The sequence below is a fragment of the Lynx rufus genome, unplaced genomic scaffold (assembly GCF_022079265.1).
Source record: "Lynx rufus isolate CCGP_SWC_20201006 ecotype Redwood Valley unplaced genomic scaffold, mLynRuf1.p SCAF_1, whole genome shotgun sequence".
NCBI classification, from domain to species: domain Eukaryota; kingdom Metazoa; phylum Chordata; class Mammalia; order Carnivora; family Felidae; genus Lynx; species Lynx rufus.
In genome coordinates, this window is record NW_025814823.1 from 104,012,632 (window position 1) to 104,035,544 (window position 22,913).

General features: G+C 42.2%; 1 protein-coding gene across 1 annotated transcript in view; it reads left to right on the forward strand.

Moving 5' to 3' along the window:
- The first annotated feature begins 1,425 nt into the window (after positions 1-1,425).
- GRAMD2B (GRAM domain containing 2B) overlaps positions 1,426-22,913 on the forward strand; it is a 131,395-nt gene continuing 109,907 nt past the window's right edge. Inside the window, exon 1 of the mRNA XM_047083963.1 lies at positions 1,426-1,714. Coding sequence (XP_046939919.1) covers positions 1,587-1,714 — 128 coding nt within the window. The 5' untranslated portion in view covers positions 1,426-1,586. The remainder of the gene's footprint in view (positions 1,715-22,913) is intronic.

Consider the following 22,913-nt stretch of genomic DNA (forward strand, 5'->3'; position numbering starts at 1 on the left):
AGAGAGGGAGAGGGGGGCTCACCCAGGGCTTGTGTTTTACCCAAAGCAGGGCTCACATTCACCCCAAGCAGGGCTCAAGCTTACCCGATATAGGACTTGAACTCACAAACTGCGAGATCGTGACCTGAGCCAGTCAGATGCTTCATGACTGAGCCACCCAGGTGCCCTCATTCTTTTTTTATTCTTCTAATTAAGGAGCAACTTTAGTGTTTGCATTAGTGATTTGATGGAACAGCTAAAAAGAAAGAAGAATAAAAAAGATCAACTTTTTTTACAACTACTTTGCTATAAAATAACCTTTTCTAGTATGACAAATTTATCAACAGGAAATATTTATTGAATCCCCACCATGAGAAAAGAACCATAATGAACACAGCACAAAACACATTTCTTTAAAAGTATATTCTGGAGGGCACCTGGGTGGCTCAGTTGGCTAAGTGTCTGACTCTTGGTTTCAGCTCAGGTCATGATCTCGCGGTCGTGAGATACAGCCCCACATCGGGCTCTGTGCTGACAGTGTAGAGCCTGCTTGGGATTCTCTCGCCCTCTCTCTCTGCCCCTCCCCCACGTGCACTCTTTCTCTCAAAATAAATAAGTAAACATTTTTTAAATAAAAATAAATAAAATAAAAGTATATTCTGATTATAGAAAGCATAGCTGAGGCAGCAGTGATAAAACATTGATAATATCATTTAACAATCAGTATCAAAGTTGTTGTGTTGGGCATGTTCAATGTAAACAATGTACAGTCATGGGGAGCCTGGGTGGCTCCATTGGTTAAGCATCTGCCTTTGGCTCAGGTCATGCTCTTACAGTTCGTGGGATCAAGCCTTGTGTCGAGCTCTGCACTGACAGCATACAGACTGCATGGGATTCTGTCTCCCACTCTCTCTGCCTCTCCCCTCTTTGTGCTCTGTCTCTCTGTCTCTCTCTCTCTCTCTCTCAAAATAAACAAAAACTTTAAAAAAAAAAAGGCACAGTCATACAAAGAGGAGGAAGTGAGAGGAGGGAGAATTGGGGTGCAATCTCTGAGGTAGCACATTCTCACTATCTTTTAAGGGAGGAAAGACATAAAGATTGGAATAAGACATAGGTCATCATGAGCAAGGGGTCAGTGTAAGTGACCTCACACCAGCATCAAGATAAGAAGAAGCTCTCGAGGTGAGAAGGAATATTATCTTAGGAGTCACACAGAATGTTGCTTTTTCATAGGTGTGTCAGGCAGGGGTAGACTTCAAACTCTGGTTTACCAGAAATCTCCAAATGACACCTGACCTGTCTGAGCTAACCACTCGCTGCGCCCATGGAGGAGATGGGAAAGCATCGGTATCTGCATTTGAGTCATTTGCTGACCCACACTTGCACGTCTCAGGCGTGGCTGTGGCCGATCACATCCCCCTGAGCAGAGTCTGAAAGAGAAACCTTCTGAGATAGCACCTTATACAGTGAGGGAAAAGCAGGCCACCCGGCTGAAAGGGCTGTCACTGGCCCGATCAGGAGTAAACTCAAAGTTCCTTCCTGGTACTCCCCAGAGTTTCTTGAAGATCAGCTGACCTCTAAAAGAGAAGATCAGCGGCCTCTAAAAGATGTGGAAAAGGCAGCAGGCCATTCAAGCAAAGAGGAACTTCCAACAGATCTTACAAGCCCAGCTCCTGCCCCATAAGAGCATGTTCAAGAGGAGGGAAGTGAAGCCAATGGACCCAGACCGACAACAGTAAGTGACAGGTCTCAGACCTGGAAAAAAAAATAGGTGAGAAGAGGGTATTGCCTCTTTGTTATATAAAAGGTCTCTCTTTAGCATCTCAAGGACAGAAAGCCTCCACTTGAGGGAGGTCTTTGGCTGCCCATTGAGAGCATTCTCCTTGTTTATCATCAAGGGCTTGAGAAAAAACAAGAGTGATCCCACATGCTTTAGGAACCTAGGACATATTAACCTACGACACAAGCGTATTTTGCTTCTAGGGTTATTGCGTCGAAGAACTGGCAAGGTTTGAGGGTTTTTGTATTATTCAAATCGAAAAAAGAGACCTCGAGTAGAGAAGGACAATGAGCAATGCTAGGAAAGGCTTGAAAAGTATGGTTGCAGTCCAGGACTCCATTTGTTCAAGAGAATTCAGTATTTTCCAGTGAAAGGAAAATGGGACAGAAAGAAAGGAGGAAGGAAGGAAGGAAGGAAGGAAGGAAGGAAGGAAGGCAGGCAGACAGACAGGAAGGAAGGAAAGGAAGGAGGGAGGGAGGGAGGGAGGGAAGGAGAGCACTGAATCCTAACCACTAGACTATCTGGGAGTATCTAAAGGAAAGGAAAAAAAAAGGAAGGAAGACAGGCAAGGAGGCAAGCAGAAAGACAGAGAGAAAAATACAACAAAAGAAAATGCAATTATGACACACTTGCACTTTCGCACTTGCATGTTTGAGTTTTAAGTTCCTTTTAATCTAGAAAGATAGGTTTGGTTTTAGGTGCAATTTCATCGACTTCCTTGTAAGCAGGCACTAAGGGTGAGGTTTTTGGTGTTCTGACTTTTGCTTTGTTCTCTAGTTTACATTTTGTAAAACCTCTGGGGGAGTACCAATTATATGTGGAGGAGTTTAATTTTTTTAAAAAATTCCTCGAGAATTCCAACTCTAATTGCTCTAAAATCCCTCAAAGAATGCTGTCTTAAAAAGAAAGAGAATTTTATGGGAAGGTTGTTAGGCTCAGCCCAGACCTAGGGCAATAATAGAGAAAGCCTCCAGAAACACATTTAAAGGAATCACCATGGGTACACACAACACTGGGAAGACAAACATTGTCCATGAGACGTGACGGGAACAGAAAACGTAACATAAAATGTAAATGGGCTGACGAGACAAGGAACTATGTGCTTTCTTTTACTTCCAGGAGACCATGTGTAATAAGGGAAAGATGTGTGCCTTTTGATTCTGCAAAGTTGCCCTTCAATCCTAGTTTTGTAGCTGTTTAACTGGAAGTGTGCACTAGGATAAGAGACCATGTCTCTGGAGTTTGGTTGTCTTATCTCCTTATCTTCTGGAGATAAGGAATGCTATTCCCTAGCATTATTAAGAGGATTAAATAAGTTTCTATACATAAAGTACCAGGCATATAGGAATTTAACAAGAATTAAGTTCCCTTGCAGTCTTTATCCTCTGTCCCTGAAAAATGAACAAACACTAGAACGGAGTTTCAGAGATAAACAGCCTATGTCCCCACAGCCCCCCATGATGGTCTGGTCCAAACACCAAACCCCACCTTAATTCACAGCATTTTCGTGGGTGTGTCAGGCAGGCATAGACTTCGAACTCTGGTTTACCAGAAATTTCAAAATGACATCTGAACCCGTCTGGCTAACAGCTCACCAAGTCTATGGAGATCGGGAAAGCATCTGGATCTGTACTCGAATCTCAGCTTGCTTCCTCACAAACTAGGAGACATGGACGAGTTCATTAAACGGTCTGAGCCTCCGGCTTCTCTGCAAAACGCGGGCGATAACTCCCGTACAGAGCCACTTCCAGCACTGCACACAGCATGGTAGCAAACCGACCGCCTTCACCACAACTGCGGTGACCTTTAAAAAACTCTGTCCATTTGTTACCCAATTAGGTCATCTTCTGCATTTGGGGGTAACTAGGAGAGAATATTTTGTATTTGTTGATTAGCCCTGTGCATTCTTTCCTCCACAAATTGCATGCTTATGACCCGGCTCACATCTTAAAAGGTCCTATGAGCTGAATTCTCAAGACCAGACTATCCTAGACAGCACCTGTTCTGAAGTCGGCCCAGCCTCGCTGCTCTTCACTGTTTTTTATTTTTTTTTAATTTTTTTTTTCAACATTTATTTATTTTTGGGACAGAGAGAGACAGAGCATGAACGGGGGAGGGGCAGAGAGAGAGGGAGACACAGAATCGGAAACAGGCTCCAGGCTCTGAGCCATCAGCCCAGAGCCCGACGCGGGGCTCGAACTCACGGACCGCGAGATTGTGACCTGGCTGAAGTCGGACGCTTAACCGACTGCGCCACCCAGGCGCCCCTCTTCACTGTTTTAAAACCCTGCAGGATGAATCTTAAACCGAAGACTGGTAATCACTGGCAATAGCTCGTGCTATTATAAATGCCTGATGATTCTGTAGAGAGTCATCATTTTTAGTGTTCTTGGTTATTACCATTGTCACAAACAGGTGAAATAAGTATCTAAACAACATGATGTCACAACTGTCAATCAGGATAGAGGGAAAAGAGCAAAAATGCTGGCTCTAGACTTACATAGTATACATAAAAAAGATAAAAGCCTGTGTCTCCGGGGCACCTGAGTGGCTCAGTCGGTTATGCACCCGACTTTGGCTCAGGTCAGGATCTCATGGTCCACTGGTTAGAGCCCCGTGTCAGGCTCTGTGCTGACAGCTCAGAGCCTGGAGCCTGCTTCAGATTCTGTGTCTCCTTCTCTCTGTCTCTTTGCCTCCCACCTCCCCCACCCACCACTCACGCTCTGTATCTCTCTCCCTCTCTCTCTCAAAAATTAATAAAACATTTAAAAAACGTTTTAGTAAGATAAAAATTTTTTAATAAAAATTTACAACATTTAAAAATTTAAAAACTTGGTACTTCAAAAGACACTGTCAAGAAAGTAGGGGCACCTGGGTGGTTCAGTCAGTTAAGCATCCAACTTGGTTCAGGTCATGATCTCACGATTTGTGGTTTCAAACCCCACATCAGGCCCTGTGCTGACAGCCTGGAGCCTACTTCGGATTCTGTGTCTCCAATCTCTCTGTCCCTCCCCTGCTCATGCTCTGTTCTGTCTCTCAAAAATAAATAAATGTTAAAAAGGAAAGTAATGAGACAACCTATAAAATGGGATAAAATATGTACAAATCACATATCTGATAAAGGACTTATATCCAGAATATATAAAGGACACAACCCAATAATAAAAAAACAACCCAATTTTTAAATGGGCAAAGGATTTGAATACATTTTTCTCCAAAACAGATATATGAATGGCCAAAAAGCACAGAAGAGATGCTCAACATCATTAGTCATTAGGAAAATGCAAATAAAGAAACATGAGATACCAGTTCACCAAAAAGAAAAAAAATAGTTAAATGTTGGCAAGTGTGTGGAGCGATCGGAACCTTCATCTATTGCTGGCTAGAAAGCAAAATGGCACAACCACTTTGGAAAACATGTTGGCATTTCCTCAAAAAGTTAAACATAGCAATTTTACTCCTATGTATTTAGCCAAGACCACTGAAAATACATGTGCACACAAAACTTGTATGCAAATTTCCATAGGAGCATCATTCATAATGTCCAAAAACCAGAAGCAATCCAAATATGTACCAATTGAAACATGGATCCATAAGGTGTGGTATATCCATAAAATGGAATATTACTGGCTCATAAAAGGGAAATTCTGATGCATACTACAACTTGGAGGAAACTTGAAAACATGTAGGTGAGGGAGGGGTGCCTGGCTGGCTCAACCAGTAGAGCATGCAACTCTTGATCTCAGGACCATGAGTTCAAGCCCCACATTGGGTGTGGAGTGTATTTAAAAACAACAACAACAACAACAACAACAACAACAACAACAACAACAAAGAGGTGAAAGAAGCCAGTTACAAAAGATTACATATAGTACCTCCCATTTATATGAAATATCCAGACTAGCTAGATACTTTCTATCTCTACGTGAAATGTTTCATCCATAGAGACAGAAAACAGTGGTTGCCCAGGGCAGAGAAGCAGGGAGGTAGGAGGATGGAGATTAACTGCCAATGGTTACAAGGTTTCTTTTTGACGAGGAAAACGTTCCAAAAGGAGATGAGGTGAAAAGACAGTATCTCTGTAAACATGCTAAAAATCACTAAGCTACATACTTTAAACAGGTGGACTTGATGTTATATAAACTATGCGTTAAGGTGTTTTTTTACTCTTCAAAAATAGTTCCTGTAACTAAGGCCCTATGATTTTACTATAAATGTTAGTAACAATAATTATAATAGCTTATCATAAAGCTGTTACATTATAAATTATAATTATAAATTATAAAAGCTTATTATGTTTCAGGCAATATTCAAAGTCTTTACAAGTACTAATTCACTTTCCTGACAAACCTGGTAGGCAAAGACCATTATTATTCCCATTTCACAGATTAGAAAACTAAGCTATTAAGAGGCATCATAAGAATTCAAACATAGAGGGGCACCTGGGTGCCTGAGTCGGTTGAGCAGTGGACTCTTGATTTTGGCTCAGGTCACGATCTCACGGTTCTTAGGATCGAGCCCTGTGTGAGGCTCTGTGCTGACAACATGCAGCCTACTTGAGATTCTCTCTCTCTCTCTCTCTCTCTTTCTCTCTCTCTCTCTCTGTAATTACACACAGGTACTCTCTCTCAACATAAATATTTACAAAAGAAAACAGAATTCAAACACAGAGAGTCTGTGTTTTTAAATAAAATATATACCTGCTCCTGTAATCCAACAGCAAAATATGGGGAGGAAATCCCTGAAATTCAGAGAACTGGGGAAATTTTAAAATATTGTAACAAACAGGGGCACCTGGCTGGCTCAGTCAGAAGAGCATGTGACTCTTGTCTCCGGGTTATGAGGTCAAGCCCTATGGTGGGTATAGAGATTACTTAAAACTAAAAAAAAAAAAAAAAAAAAAACGAAACTAAAAAAAAAAAATCTTTAACATAAAATAAAATATAATAAACGACAGAGCTTAAGAAAGTTAAAGCCTAAGAGCAAAATAATTTTTTTTAGTTACTTCACACAACAGCAGTAGAAAATGAAAGGCTGTAGATGACATGGCCATGTCCCTCTCTTGTCCTACATGAAAACAATATTAGTGGCTCAGTCGGTTAAGCGCCTGACTTCACCTCAGACCATGATCTCGCGGTTCGTGGGTTCGAGCCCCATGTCGCATCCTCTCTGAGAAGGGCTCATGACTTCAGAGGAGGAATTAACCTCCTCTCCAATTGTGATCACAGAAGCCACAGACCAAAGGGGCTTGAGAGGAAGGAACAAGGGACCTGAGATATGACCTATTTCATTAGTTAGACTGAGCATTCCAGGCTGCTTGGGTGGGGGGGGGGGGGCATTAGCACCAATGTCAATACCCCATGGGCACAAATTGGTAGTACTTGATCTCTCTCTCTCTCTCTCTGCGATTAGATTTTCCACAAGCCACATGCAGGCCCACAGCTGATGTCACATTCCAGAGAAGGAAATTATATCTTTGGATTGTATTATAATAAGACCACTCAACCATATCGCTAGTATCTTCTGCATGCTTACTGAGTACAGGCTTCATGCTTAAACTGTATGTTATTGTAACAAGTCCTCTCCAGAGCCTTTTGAGACTGATACTGTTATTGCCATTTTTCCAGATGTTTGGAGAGGTTAAGAACCTTTCTAAAGTAACACAGCAAGGAAACAATGGAGCTACCCTTCCAATGCAAATAACCTACCCTCCAAACACACATTATAAATCACTCTAGAAATGTGGATACATTCACAACATACTGAAACCGGTTTTCCATATACAGATATTCCAAGATGAAGTCTGAATTTCAGGGCAACTCCACCAGAATACACACTTTTTTGCCCAAAAGTTACTAACATACACTTAAGAGTATAAAATTAATTATATTAATAATAACATGAGGGGCACCTGGGTGGCTCAGTCAGTTAAGTGTCTGATTCTTTTTAATTTAATTTAATTTAATTTAATTTAATTTAATTTAATTTAATTTTTTTTTAATTTTAGAGAGAGCGTGCGCAAACAGGGGAGAGGGGCAAAGGGAAATAGAGAAAGGGAGAAGGAATCTCAAGCAGGCTCCACACTCAGCGTGAAGCTCCATGCAAGACTCAATCCCACGATACTGGGATTATTACCTGAGCTGAAATCAAGTCACACACTTAACCGACTGAGCCAACCAGGCGCCCTTTTTTTTTTTTTTAAGTTCATTTATTTATTTTGAGGGAGAGATAAAGCATGCACACACAGGTGGGGGAGGGACAGAGAGAGAGGGAGAGAGAATTCAAAGCAGGGTCCACACTGCCAGCACAGAGCCTAATGCAGGGCTCGGACACAGGGCTCGAACTCACAAAAGGTGAGATAATGACCTGAGCCAAAATCAAGAATCAGATACTTAAGGGGCCCCTGGCTGGCTTAGTGGGTTAACTGTTAAAGTCGTGGTTTCAGCTCATGATATCATGGTTAGTGAGTTCGAGCCCCAGGGCAGCTCTCTGCTGACAGCACGGACTCTCCTTGGAATTCTCTGTCTCCCTCTCTCTCTGCCCCTCTCTCTCTCTCTCTCTCTCTCTCTCAAAAATGAATAAATATTAAAAAAAAAAAATACTAACCTGAACACAGCATAATCCACCAGATAAATCTTAAAGCACAAATACCTGTAACACTGCTCAATTGTAGAGGAAATTTAGTGTATTTTTAAATGCATATTCACAATCCATGCCTCTGGAAAGTTCAGTTTTGAAGCTGTGATGTTTATCTGGTGTTTTCAGTTTGGTCTTGTGCCCCAGCATCCCATTCCTACACCTCAAGGAGGAAGGGCGGGGCGGACGGGGGGGCCGAGATATAGGCATGAGTTTCCCACCCCCCACCCAGCTGAGCACCAGTAAGCATATTAGGTCCCTATTTGTGGACTTCAGAATGGCTAGACATAATAACTAAAGATAGTCATCACTGAACAAGACTTAAATTCTTGGAACTACAGACCTTGTTTCATTGAAGAAAGGAAACTCGGGTTTAAGGAGAGAAAATTCTTACATGGTGTAAGAAAATTAGAGCTTACACCATGTAAGCTGGCAGTGTTAAACTCAAAAGCACGTTTTTGAGAACTCAGTGAATCAAAGCAGGCAGAATGAGCCATGGAGAGGGCTGAGGGCAGAGGCAGCCTGCAGAGATCAGCCCCGCCACAAGGGGGCACTACTACTTCATATCAGCCAACTATTACCACACTTTCGGATCCGATTTTCTAGGCAAGGTCAGATAAAAATGTTTTCTGTGAAATGTACAAGAAATTTCTACTTATGAAACATGGCAAAGGCCAAACAGCAGATGTCACCAGGCCAAATCTAGCCTAATATCTTTTCATTCAATAGGAAGGAAAAAAGTGCAGAGATGTTCATTGAACTTACCAAATGGGAGAGGTCAAATTCATTGTCCTCTTTTCTACCTCAGAACGTCTTTTACAGCCTCTGCTTATAAAGATGTAACATGTGACTGGGGCACCTGGGTCCGACCCTGGCTCAGGTCATGATCTCACCATTCGCGGGTTCGAGCCACACATGTGGGGGGAGCCTGCTTGGGATTCTCTCTCCCTCTCTCTCTCTGCCCCTCCCCCACTCGCGTTTTCTCTCTCGAAATAAACCTTTTTTTTTTTTTTTTAAAGAAAGATATAACGTGTGACTTACTGGAGAGCATCAGAAAAATGAGATATTTGAATCATCGGTGGTCTTGCTTCAGGCTCCCTGCTGTCAGCTTCTGTCTTGTTTGGTTTTCATAATCTCAGTTTCCATGGGAGGAGATAATAAGGTCTCTGCAATCTTTATTTTACATGTATTCTACCTACTACCATTTTTTTCCAGTGTGTGTGCTACTGTTATAGCTGTATTTATATAAATATCCTACTCCAGGTGTTTATCTTTGATTGCCTGATCTTTGTTTTAATTTTCACACACAAAAATGAAAGCTACGGCAAAGGCAAGCAGCACCCTGAGTAGCGGCCACGTCTAAACAGCTGAAGGGGTCAAACACGGCAGGTGGGTGCCTGCGGATGTGGATTCCTGCACAGTGGGCAACTGCCATTAATCTTAAAAATAAAGCGTCAGAATTCACGTTTTCTCTCTGTGGTCGTGTGCCTTTGGAACCTCATTCCTGCTTGACCATAAGGTCCAAACATAACGACTAGCAAATTTTGAAACATTTAGCATAGACAGCTCCTAACCAGAAGTGAAGTTCAGGGGGCACGCCACAGCGGGATCCCACACTGACGCGGGTTCACAATGTCCATGCCACCAGCATCTGGGCATTTAAAACCTGACTGCCCTTGACTAATGAGTGATGTTCAGCATCTTTTCATGCGACTGTTGGCCGTCTGGATGTCTTCTTTGGAGAAATGCTTGTTCATGTCTTTTGCCCATTTTTTAATTGGATTGTTCAGTGGTTTTTTTGTTTTTTTGTTTTTTGTTTTATGTTGACTTGTGTAAGTTCTTTATAATTGGTGGTTACCTGAGGGGAGGTAGGTGAGAGGATGGGTGAAGTAGGTGGTGTAGATTAAGAATACATTTATAGTGATGAGTACTGAGTAATGTATAGACCTGTTGAATTGCTATACTGTACACGTGAAAGTAACACAGCACTGTGTGTAAACTATACCAGGACTAAAAACAAAACAAAACAAGTGTGCCCGGGTGAGCATCCGACCTCAGGTCAAGTCAAGATCTCACGGTTCGTTGAGGTTGAGCCCTACGTCAGGCTCACTGCTATCAGATCAGAGCCTACTTCAGTCCTCTGTCCTCTCTCAGCCTCTCCCCCACCCATGCTTGCTCATGCTCTCTCTCTCGCTCTCTCTCTCAAAAAAATAAACATTTTTTAAATTTTTGTTTATTTTTTGAGAGAGACAGAGCACGAGCGGGCGAGGGGCAGAGAGAGAGGGAGACACAGAGTCTGAAGCAGGCTCCAGGCTCTGAGCTGTCAGCACAGACCCCAACACAGGGCTTGAACTGACAGACCACAAGATTACGACCGGAGCCGAAGTGAGATGCTTAACTGAGTCACCCAGGCGCCCCAAAAAAACACACACTAAAAAAACAAAAAAAAACTTGCAGGTCTCTAGGGAGAACATACACACTGCCCTTTTCTACCACTTTCTGCTGGCTTCTAGCCCCACCTCACAATTTTACTTGCTTTCCAGGCTCTTGACAGTACTTGAGTATGTGACCCCTGCTCTCCACTTTCAGCAAACCTCATCTTTGACACAATTTCTTCTGATAAGAAAAGAATTCGCATCTTACATAAGAGTTCAGTCAATACTGCTTCAACTACTTCAGAGTTGCTTCCCTAAGACTGATAGCTGCTGCCTGAATGAAGTAATTGTATCACCAAGATGCTTGAGTTCATTTTCTGCTTTCAAAGTATCATGTCCATGGCCTTCAAATTCAGTTTGCATCTTTGTATTCCTACTACCTACGAGATAAAGCTTGAACTAGCCACTGGCGTTCGGGGTCCTTCATCACTCAGCCTCCATGTAAGTGTTCGAAACTATTACCTTCCTCACCAGTCTCCACTCACACACACACCTGGTCAGAGTCTAATTATTTGCTCATGAACTCCCCTCCCTTCCCCTTCTGCCTTTCCAATCTCTCCTCATCCTTCAGAGTTTAACTCACACTCCACCTGTCCCTGTAGGCTTTTCTAAATCTTCCCAGATTCAAAGATCTTGCCTCCTCTTAAATGTAAATAAATAATCTCTCCTCCTTTTATATGCTTAATAAACATTTGTTGAATGAACAAATGAATTGCAGCAGGGCCGCATTCTTATGGCCACTTAATTATGGCCAAGTTGCTTAACCGTTTTTAAGATAAAGTTTCATCGTCTGTAAAAATGTGGTTTGGGCAAGGATTGACTGAGATGTTATTTTAAAATTACCTAGCAGAGATGCTACATAGACTCAAAAGATATTAGGTAGTCCACAGATGGGAGAAGTAATAGTCTGATTTACTGCCTTCCTTCCCCCTGTACTGTTAGTTAACTTTTCAGTTATGTACAGTGTCTCTTCCTAGCTTCATGATTGGAGAAGGACCCATGTTTAAAAAAAATTTTTGTATCATGCACTGTGGCTAGCAGGGAATTTTGCTAATAAAACTTTGTTGAGGAGTCAATAGCTTCTCTACTGAAAAATATATCCAAAGACTGCCTGCTGACACTGGAATTTCCTCCTTTAGAGACATCCTCTCCTAAGTTAAGCAGTGCCCCAGCTAAAATCCAACTGTGCCTGGGAGATGGTAAAGTCTGTTGCATTAGTTATTAATACATGTGCCGGTTAGACTTTTTTGTTTACAAGGAACAGAAACTAGCTCGCAGGTTGTTGCTCTTATATGAAGTATGATATTGGTTTATTTAATCCAACACCTTAGTAAAACTTAGTTTATCTAATGTCTTTCCAACATTAGCATAGAGATAAGGGGGAAAGGAGAAATACAGATATCGCACTATCAAAGAGGACAAAGAAAAGCTGGGCGAAGCGCACCATCAGAATCGCAGCCAGAAGGCACTAGGAACCAGTGTGAGCAGGGAAGCATGGTGGCTCAGTCAGGTGAGTGTTTGACTTGACTCAGGTCATGATCTTGTCTGGCGGTCCGGGAGTTCAAGCCCTGCATTGGGCTCCACGCTGAAAGTACAGAGCCTACTTGGGATTCTCATTCTCTCCCTCTCTCTCTGCCCCTTCACCACTTGCACACTCTCTCTCCTTATCTCAAAATAATAAATAAATAAAATTTTTTAAAAAGTGGGGGCGGGGGGGGTGGGCACCTGGGTGGCTCAGTCAGTTAAGCATTCGACATTGGCTCAGGTCATGATCTCGCCGTCCATGAGTTCGAGCCCTGCGTCTGGCTCTGTGCTGACAGCTCAGAGCCTGGAGCCTGCTTCAGGTTCTGTGTCCCCCTTCTCTCTCTGCTCCTCTCCCACTCATGCTCTGTCTCAGCCTCTCAAAAATAAACAAATGTTAAAAAAAAATTTAAAAAAAGAAAGAAAGAACCAGCATGACCAGCTGTAACGGTTTGCCCCACATTGAGTGGACACAGAAAGGCCTTCAGGGCTAAAACCAGAAACTCCTGGACAAACTGGGATAAGTTGGTCACCCTATTAGGAACCACTAAAATCCCAGCAAAAGACATACTTCCTTTAATTTCAAAAGTGTACTTAGAGTCAGTGCTGCACACAGAGCAGCACAAACCTGTCCCTGGCTGGTGACCAGCTGGTTCGAGAAAAAGGCTAACGAGGCCAAGGCTAAAGATTTGATCTCCCGGGGAAACTTTGCTCTCTTCCACAGTCTGTGACTCACTCAAACCACCATTCGCCAATGCCAGTGCGTGTGGCCACTCTGGACCAAACCCTTCACTGCTGCTAGGAACATGGGTGGTGGGACACAGATGTTTTCCTTGTGCGTGAACACAGACTGAGTGAATAACGTCACATAAAGAAACTCACCTGATGAACTTCCTGCTTAAATGGGTTCTAAATAACAATAACACATAGCAGTATGGCAAATTTCCACAGCATTTTCTCCTAGATTTCATTCCCTTTTTTTTTTTTAATGTTTTATTTATTTTTTGAGAGAGGGAATGTGAGTGGGGGTGGAGGGGCGGGGAGGGGGACACAGAGGATCCCAAGCAGGCTCTGTGCTGTCAGCTCAGAGCCCGATGCAGGGCTCGAACTCACAAGATCACGACCTGGGCTGAAGTTGGACGCTCAACTGACTGAGCCATCCCAGGTACCCGAGTACTGTGAGACAGGCATAGCAGACACCACGCTCAGCAGGCTGGGGATAACCGGAGGTTACACAGCCAGAAAGCAACACAGATGGAACTGGAACCCTCACCTCCTACGGATTATTTGTTTGTCTTTCTGGTGGTGGTGGGGGTGGCAGTGAAAGAGGTCACGGCTGCCCGTAACCCAGCAAAATACACAGCCTGAATCCTGAGCTTCTCTTTGTACGTTTCCCCTTCCATAAGAATTCCAGAACTCTTGGAGCGTCTGGGTGGCTCAGTCGGTTGGGTGTCCGACTTCGGCTCAGGTCATGATCTCGCGGTCTGTGGGTTCGAGCCCACATCGGGCTCTGTGCTGACAGCTCAGAGCCTGGAGCCTGCTTCAGACTCTGTGTCTCCCTCTCTCTCTGCCCCTCCCCTGCTCATGCTCTCTCTGTCAAAAATAAATAAACATTAGAAAAAAAAGGAATTCCAGAACCCTTCAGGTCCCAAGGACCATGAAGCACAGCCCCCGAGCTCTTGTGAGTCTTGCCAAACTTGCCCACAGTGTGGGCTGTGGCGTGCTGGTGGGCTGGTTATCTCCTGCACGCGTGAAGGCATAAAGCACGTCCACATTCTCCACCCCAGGGGTCAGGCCCAGGAGATACTGCTGACAGTTTCTGCACCCCACTTTTTATGTGTTCACTTTCCCGGACACTTTGCTGCCTAAACCCACAGAGTTGTGTGGTGTTCATATTAGTAAACCGAAAGCTGAATTTCCCAAACACGTTTATTTTTTCCTTCAGAGCAAATGTGGGCAGGATAAAAACCACTCTGTGTCATACTTCCATGTTACTCATTAACCGACTTCAAAAAAAAAAAAAAATAGCCTCAGCCAGATTAGGCGTCACGTGAAGAGTTTCCTGCCCTGGGGGAACGGAGCAAAGCCAAACGCAGGGATTTTCACATCATCGGAGGTGGGGGATTCAGAAATGAGCCTTTGAGCTTATTTCCTGACCTGCCGATCGGCACGGGCGCAATGGTGAAGAAAAGGCTGTCTTCCAGTGACACGGTGTTCCGGTTTGACATTCCGGGCAGCCCAAGAAAGGCAGGCACCGAGGCCCCACACAGCGCCGCAGACTGCCCCAGCTCTGTGCTTCTCAGGTGGGTACATCTCGCGTGTCACCTTGGTGGCCTCAGCCACCTGACAGGTGTTCTGGGGAGAGCTCCTTCCTCATCCTCTGCCAAGGGGAAGGACAAGGCACAAGCCGAGGCATCTGGGCCAGTGGACTGGAAGGGGGTACACAGCAAAGAATGTGCCTTGCTGAGCAAATAGAGCTATGACCATGATTAAGGGAAAATAATCGTTAGTGCCTTCTTTAGGACTTTTTTAGTACTAGACGACTAGCCAGCTCTGCCATTCTTTAATTCCCGATCACTTTCAGGTTCATAGGAACTGAAGCCCAAATAGTTGAGCCCAAAACCTTACTTTGGTGTCAGAATTACTGTGTCAATATCAAAAAAGTAAATGCAGGGGCTTTCTAAATTAATTATCAAAACAGTATTAGCTGTGCTGTGTGGTTCAACTACTTACTGTATAGTGATTTATAGCTGCTTTGGCCTGATTCAGAACATGCTCTTTTTAGCTATAAATATTAATGCCTCTATTAACGTCACTCTGATAATTACATTTTTTTAAATGTTTATTTATTTTGAAAGAGAGAGCATGCGTGCGTGCATGCACAGGGGAGGGGCAGGGAGAAAGAGAGAGAATCCCAAGTAGGCTCCTCATGTCAAGACACAGCCAGATGCGGGGCTGGAACTCACAAACTGCGAGATCAAACCAAGAGTCGGACACTTAACGGACCGAGCCACCCAGGCGCCCTTAATAATTACATATTTTTAATGAAAATTTGTGTCACTAACTCTTTATTCATTTTGGTCTCATAATAATTCTCTAGGAACTTATACTTTATAAGTTCCTAGAGATATAATTTGACATAAGATATCAAGTGCAAGTGGAAATCAATTACGAGAAAAAGTTTCTTACCCAACTTTCATGTTACTTCCATTAAACCTGTCAAGGGAAGGCAGAGAAGTGACTTCCAAACAGGAAGTTGACTTTTTACACAGCACCACAGCCAGAAAGGTGGTCGTTTGTTTTGTTTTTTAATCATTTTAAATCATTTATACAAAAAAGTGCTCAGGGCGCCTGGGTGGCTCAGTCATTAAGTATCTGACTTCAGCTCAGTTCATGATCTCACTGTTCGTGAGTTCAAGTCCCACATCTGGTAAGCCCACTTCTCTCTCTCTCTGTCCCTCACTCACTTGCACCCTCCCTCTCTCTCTCTAAAAAAGAAAAAGTGCTCAAAATTATAGCTTTTAAAAATTAAACAGAAACCAAGAAATCCCACTTCATTTAATGGTGTTTGGGTATCAGAATGTTGGGTTACAGAAACAAGTGAAGACATTTTTTTAAAGAAGTTTTAGGGACAAAGAGCCTGAATTTACGCAAAATGTTGCATGATGCACCTATTTTAAGTTAACTTAATTTTTCCATCCATCATTAACATCCATCTATCTGACGTGAATTGTCTGAGCATGAGCACAACTCCTATGACTGAGCATGTAAAATCTTTGTATTACTTTGTATTACTTCCACATTTGAAATGTTTCTCGAATCATTTTGTCTGCTTCATCCATCTCTTGTGTAGGCTGTAATGCAGACGTTTCTAGGAGTTCAAGGTCTAATCAGGCAAAATGAAATTAAAGTACATAAATAAATTTTTTAAATGCAAAAAATACAGAAAATATAATTTAAATAATATGCATATATTATTTAAATAAGTATAAATAAATAGGATAAAAATAAAAACCTGCATCAACCTAAATTCAAGCCCCTTTCAAAAACAGCCCAGGCCTATTTTACCTGCATATCAGAATATTCAACATCAGGGACGCCTGGGTGACTCAGTCAGTTAAGCATCCAACCTTGGCTCAGGTCATGATCTCATGGTTCATGGGTCTGAGGCGCCCACGGACTCTGCACTGACAGCTCAGAGCCTGGAGCCTGCTTCGGATTCTGTGTCTCCCTCTCTCTCTGCCCCTCCCTGGCTCATGATCTGTCTCTCAAAAACAAATAAATGTTTTAAAAAAAAAATTATTTTTAAAGAATAGTCAACATCAAACGTCTATATTAGTAGCTAGAAGCATTTTTTTTTTTTTAATGTGTATTAGAACCAATCTAAAAACATTACGTGTGTCTCCAAACAGTTTGGGCAATAAAGGACTTTCAGTCTAGGTGAAAAATCTACTTAATGTGTTATATATTAAATCATTCAAAATAATTCATGGAAACACATTGGTCAATTATTTCAGGTAAAAAACAAAAACAAAACCAAAAACAGGTAAACACTTCCCTTTAACTTCTAACTAAATACTAAGGATTTATGTGACTGATGTGGGATCCCATTACCCTTCCCATGAACTAGAGCTAAAAGGTATTCTGAGATCAACATACTGCTTCAAGTAGGCACAGATACAATTTATGCAGTTTTCTTATTCAATCATTCAACAAAGATGTAGTGTGTGACTATCATACGCTAGGCTATGTGGAATGCACAGTGGATACAGACATGAGCAAGATAGACCTAGTCTCTGCCCTCATAGAGGTTATTAGTTTAATGTCAAAGAGGATAAAAAATTATGAATGCATGAATGCATCCACACATGCATACATAATTCTTGTTTTAACATATATTATCATAGGAAACAATTACAGGGCTGATATAGAGAATAAAATAGGGAAAACTAACTTAGATGGGGTGGGAAATAAAGGACTCTTCAAGGAAGTGATAATTCAGCCATCCAAGAGGATGAAAAAAGAGCCAACCATGGAATGACTGAGAAGGAACACGTTGCCCTGAGGTGGGGAGGATCTTATGTCTTGAGGAACCAGGGGACAGTGGCATCCGATGAAATCGGAGGGAGAAGCATTGGATGTAGGGGTTTAGAATTCTATTTTAACTGCAGTGGGAAACCAATGGGAGGTTTAGAACATGGGAGTATCACGATGTGTTGTTTCCTTTAGAAGGGCATTCTGGCCCGTCTCTGGGTGCTTTCCAGTTTTTTGCTCTGTCAAGAAATACTGCATCCTGCCCATGCCTTGCCATGTGCTTGTGTAAGAGTGTCTGTAAAGTATGGACCCAGCGGAGGAATTGCTGGGTCACAGATTACAGGCACGACTAACCCTGCTCATGATGTCAACCTGTGTTCCAAGCTGGTGTCATTTACGCTCTCACCCACAGCTATTCTGCTGCCTCCACAACATTGGCATTGCCTGGCTTTTAAGTTTTTTCCAATATGGAAGCTGAGAAATGCCATCTCAATGAGGTTTTCATGTTCATTTCCCTGATCCTTTGGGTCAGGAGGCAGGGTTACTGCCTTTTTCTTTTTTTTCTTTTTTTTTTTTTTAGATATTTTTTAATGTTTATTTATTTATTTTGAGAGAAAGAGAATGTGTGTGCACCCACATGCGCATGAGCAGGAGAGGGGCAGAGAAGGAGAGAGAATCCCAAGCAGGCTCCAGGCTCAGTGTGGTACTTGACAACAGGGCTCGCTCTCACAGCGAGGTCATGACCTGAGATCATGACCTGAGTCAAAAGTCAGTCGCTCGACCAACTGGACCACCCAAGCACCTCTTATTTTTAGATAGTTTTAAAAACACTTCAGATACTAGATTTATGGTCAATTATATGTGGTGTAAATATTTTATTCCAGCATATGACCTGTCTCTTCACATTCTATACCATATCCACATTCTTGTTTCTAATTTATCAACGCATTATTTTCTTAATGATTTACACTTCTCATGACTTATGTAAGAAATCCCTCCCTACCCTGGGGTCATTAGAATGTTCTTACATATTTTCTGCTGAAAGTGTGTTTTCTTTCTTCTTTCTGTCATACATTGTTGTCTTAATTACTATGACTTTATAATTAAAAGTTTTGTTGTCTAATGAGACAAGAATCCTTACATAGTTCAGAAGTGATAGGCTACTCTTGACCCTTTTGCGTTTTCATTTACATTTAAGAATCAGTTTATCAAATGAAGATTTATTTTTAATTGAAATTGCATTAAGTCTATTACTCGATTTGATGAAATTGCTTTAAGTCTACTGCTCATTTTAGGGTGTTAAGTATACCTATTCATGCACGTGGTTTGTCCCTCCATTTATTTAGGACTTCTTTAATATCCTCTGATAAAGTTTTAGAATATTCTACACAAAGACCTTGTACGTTGTTAGATTTATTCTTAGGTACTTTACCCCTCTGTTGCTATTGGAAATATGTGTGTGTGTGTGTGTGTGTGTGTGTGTATATAATTTTTAATGTTTATTTATTTCTGAGAGACAGAGCACGAGCGGGGGAGAGGCAGAGAGAGAGGGAGACACAGAATCCGAAGAGGCTCCAGGCTCTGAGCTGTCAGTAAACAGCTAAACAAGGGGCTCAAACCGTGAGATCATGACCTGAGCCGAAGTCGGTTGCTTAACCTACTGAGCCACCCAGGCACCCCTGGAAATACATTTTTAATTGCACTTTCTTTTGATGATGTTACAAAGAAATGTAACTAAATTTCTGAGTTTATGTTATATTCAACATTCTTGCTAAATCTTATTAATTTTAATAATCAATCTGTAAAATCTAAGACATTTTCTTTATAGACAATAACATTATTTGAAATAATAAAAAAAATTTGTTTTCACGATTCCATTCTTTACTTCTTCTAAATCTTTATTTTATCACACAAGCAATGAACTCCATGATAATGTTGAGAGTGAGTAGTAATTCCAGACATTCTTGTTTTGTTTCCTACTTTAAATGGAATGCTTTTAACATTTCAGGTTTTATCAGTCCTTTTCTCTCAGGTTAAAAAAGGTCTACCCCTCCCAAAAAAAGATTTTTTTTAATTAAACAAAAAGGGGGGACTTAGTCGGTTAAGCATCTGACTTCAGTTTAGGTCATGATCTCACGGTTCATGAGTTCAAGCCCCACGTCAGGCTCTGTGCTGACGGCTCAGAGCCTGGAGCCTGCTTCAAATTCTGTGTCTTCCTCTCTCTCTGCCCCTCCCCACTCATACACTGTCTCTCTCAAAAAAAATAAATAAATAAACCCTAGAAAAAAAATTAAAAAAAAAAAAAGGTCCCTTCCAATGTTCCAAGATGTCATTGAAACTATTGAATACTTTCCTGGCCTCCACTGAGATGATCCTTGTTCGAAAATCTTTAACATCATTTCCCCACATATACAGAACATTGGGCAACCTTGAAAAACATGAATTACTCTAACCTCCTCTTTTTTTTCCTGAGAAAAGGTTATTCATTTATTTAGTTATTAATGAAGAATAACTGACATACAGTATTGTATTAGTTTCAGATATACAATGTAGTGCTATTTATATACATTGTGAAATGGTCACCTTAATAAGTCTAGTTACCACCTGTCACCATACAAAGTTGTTACAAGATGACTGACTATATTCCCTGTGCTGTACATTACATCCCCATGTATATCTTATTTATTTTGTAACTGGAAGTCTGTACCTCTTAATCCTTTTTACCTATTTCATCCATTCTCCCACTTCCGTCCCCTCTGGTAACTCTCAGTTTGTTCCCTGATCTCATAAGTCTGCTTTGTTTTCTTTGTTTTGTTTTTTAGAATGCACACATAAGCAAAATCATATGGTAATTTGTCTTTCTCTGTCAGACTTAATTCACTTAGCATAATACCCTCTGGCCTATCCATATTGCCACAAATGGCAATATTTCAATTTTTAATGGCTAATACTCCACTGTGTGTGTGTATGTGCCCGTGCGCGATATCTTCTTTATCCATTCATCTATGGATGGACATTGAGGCTGCTTCCATATCTTGGCTACTGTAAATAATGCTGCAATGAAAAGGGACATGTGTACAGCTTTTCAAATAGTGTTTCTGTTCTCTTTGGATAAATATGTAGAAGTGAAATTGCTGGATCCTAAAGTAGTTCCATTTTTAATTTTTTGAGGAAACTCCACATATTGTTTTCCATAGTGGCTGTAGCAGTTTACATTCCCACCAACAGTACATGAGAGTTCCCTTTTTTCTGCATCCTCAATAACACTTGTTATTTCTTGTCTTTTCGATACTAGCCATTCTAACAGACATGAGGTGCTATTTCATTGTGGTTTTGATGTACAATTCCCTGACGATCAGTGACGTTGAACATCTTTTCACGTGTCTGTCGGCCATCTGTACATATTCTTTGGAAAAATGTTTATTCAGGCCCTCTGCCCATTTTTTTAATGGGGTTGTGCGTTTTTCTGCTATTGAGTTATATGAGTTCTTTATGTATGTTGGATTTTATTTTTTTTAATTTTTTTTTTCAACGTTTATTTATTTTTGGGACAGAGAGAGACAGAGCATGAACGGGGGAGGGGCAGAGAGAGAGGGAGACACAGAATCGGAAACAGGCTCCAGGCTCTGAGCCATCAGCCCAGAGCCCGACGCGGGGCTCAAACTCATGGACCGCGAGATCGTGACCTGGCTGAAGTCGGACGCTTAACCGACTGCGCCACCCAGGCGCCCCATATGTATGTTGGATTTTAAACCCTTATCAGATATACCATTTGTGAATACTTTCTACTCAATAGATTGCCTTCTCATTTTGTTGGTTTCCTTTGCTGTGTGAAACGCTTTTTAGTATGATATAATCCCACTTTTTTAAGTTTGTTTATTTTGAGAGAGAAAGAAAAAGCTGAGGAGGGGCACAGAAACAGAGAAATAGGGAGAGAGAAGCTCAAGCAGACTCCACACTGTCAGCACAGAGCTCGACACGGGGTTCAAACTCATGAACCATCAGGTCACAAACTGAGCAGAAATCAAGAGTTGGACACTTAACCAACTGAGCCACCCGGGGGCGCCTATTTATTTTTCCTTTTGTTGTCTTTGCCTGAGAAGACAGATTAAAAACAAACAAACAAACAAACAAGATCCAAAACGATGAGGCAGCACTAAGCTGGAATGTGGGACCACAGTGGGACCAGCTGAGGCTGGCTCAGACTCTTTCTGGGTTCTGCTTTGGGGACTACTCCAGGTTGCAGTCAACAACAACCCTGTCAGGTCCAAAGTAGCCTTGGAGTCATATGCATCATGTCTCCACCTAGTGGCTCCAATGGTTCTATTTCTATTCTTCCAGCTGCCACCAGTAAGTGGCAGAGGAAGTGTTTGCCCTTCTTCTCTCCCTTCCCACCAGTCTTGATTTTTCTTAGCGACGCCCACTCCTCCTGCTATTAGGGAAAGAACAAGAGAACTTTTTGGTACCTAAAGAAGAAGAACACTGTACATGGCATATTATGACCCATTTTCACCAGATGAGCCCATTGTCTCAGCTCCTGCTTGCTGGAGTTGTAGACATAAAGGGTTATATTTAGAACCTGGAGGGAGTAGAGTTCTGGGAAATGGGCTTCCTTCTCCAGGAAGAGGGATGAGGAGATAACAGTCAAAGAAAGCAGGACTGTGTTAAGGGGATACAGTAGTAGCAGTGTCCTAAGTGTGGAGTAAGTATTTCAGTGAATGGAGTGTTCTTAGTGGGTAGGGTTCACAGGCAGGACCTGTGAACTCAGCTGAGCCTCAGAGGAGAGTGAAGGGCGGGTTGCCAGAAGGCAGAGAAATGATGGAATACATCAGGATGAATGGGGCTATAGAAGTTGGAGCAAGGAGGTAATAAAGGACACAGGAACAGTCCTCTCTGGGAGCAGGTTTAGAATTTTCCCTGCAGAAGAAAACAGAACTCCCCCCACAGCTACCCTAGCCAGGGGAGAAAGGACCTGCAGTCTCGTTTCCAAGCTTTGCCAGACACTTCCCCACAGTCTCCTCACACCAGGCACCCAATGTTCTCTCAAAACACACATTCTATCCTGGCCTCAGGTGTTGGAACATGCTGGAAACCCATGTGACTGCCTCAAAAATTCACACTCATCTTGCCTGATGCACTTCCGGAAGGGTCTAGGATAGCGTCTGGGGAGACTTCCTGCTTCCACCCCTCAGGAGTAGCAGTCTTTCTTATTTGTTGGCACCATATGCTATATTGGCCACATATCAGAATGGATGGTCAGGAGGGATGTATTTATTATAAAGCCAGTGAGGCTTAATCTTCACTCACTCACACAGGCCTCTCCCAAGGCCCTGGGAGTGTCTACAGCAAGCTCTGCACCTAGTCCTACATTTCTGTAAACTTCTCAGACAATCTCTTAACTACAATTACGACTCTCTCTCTCTCTTCACTCCAATTTTCTCTCTGTCACACTTGCCCACCAGTCGGGTGGGCAAGGGCATTTTTGGCATTATGAGCTAAGGGGAAGTTGTTTGGAGATACAGTGACTT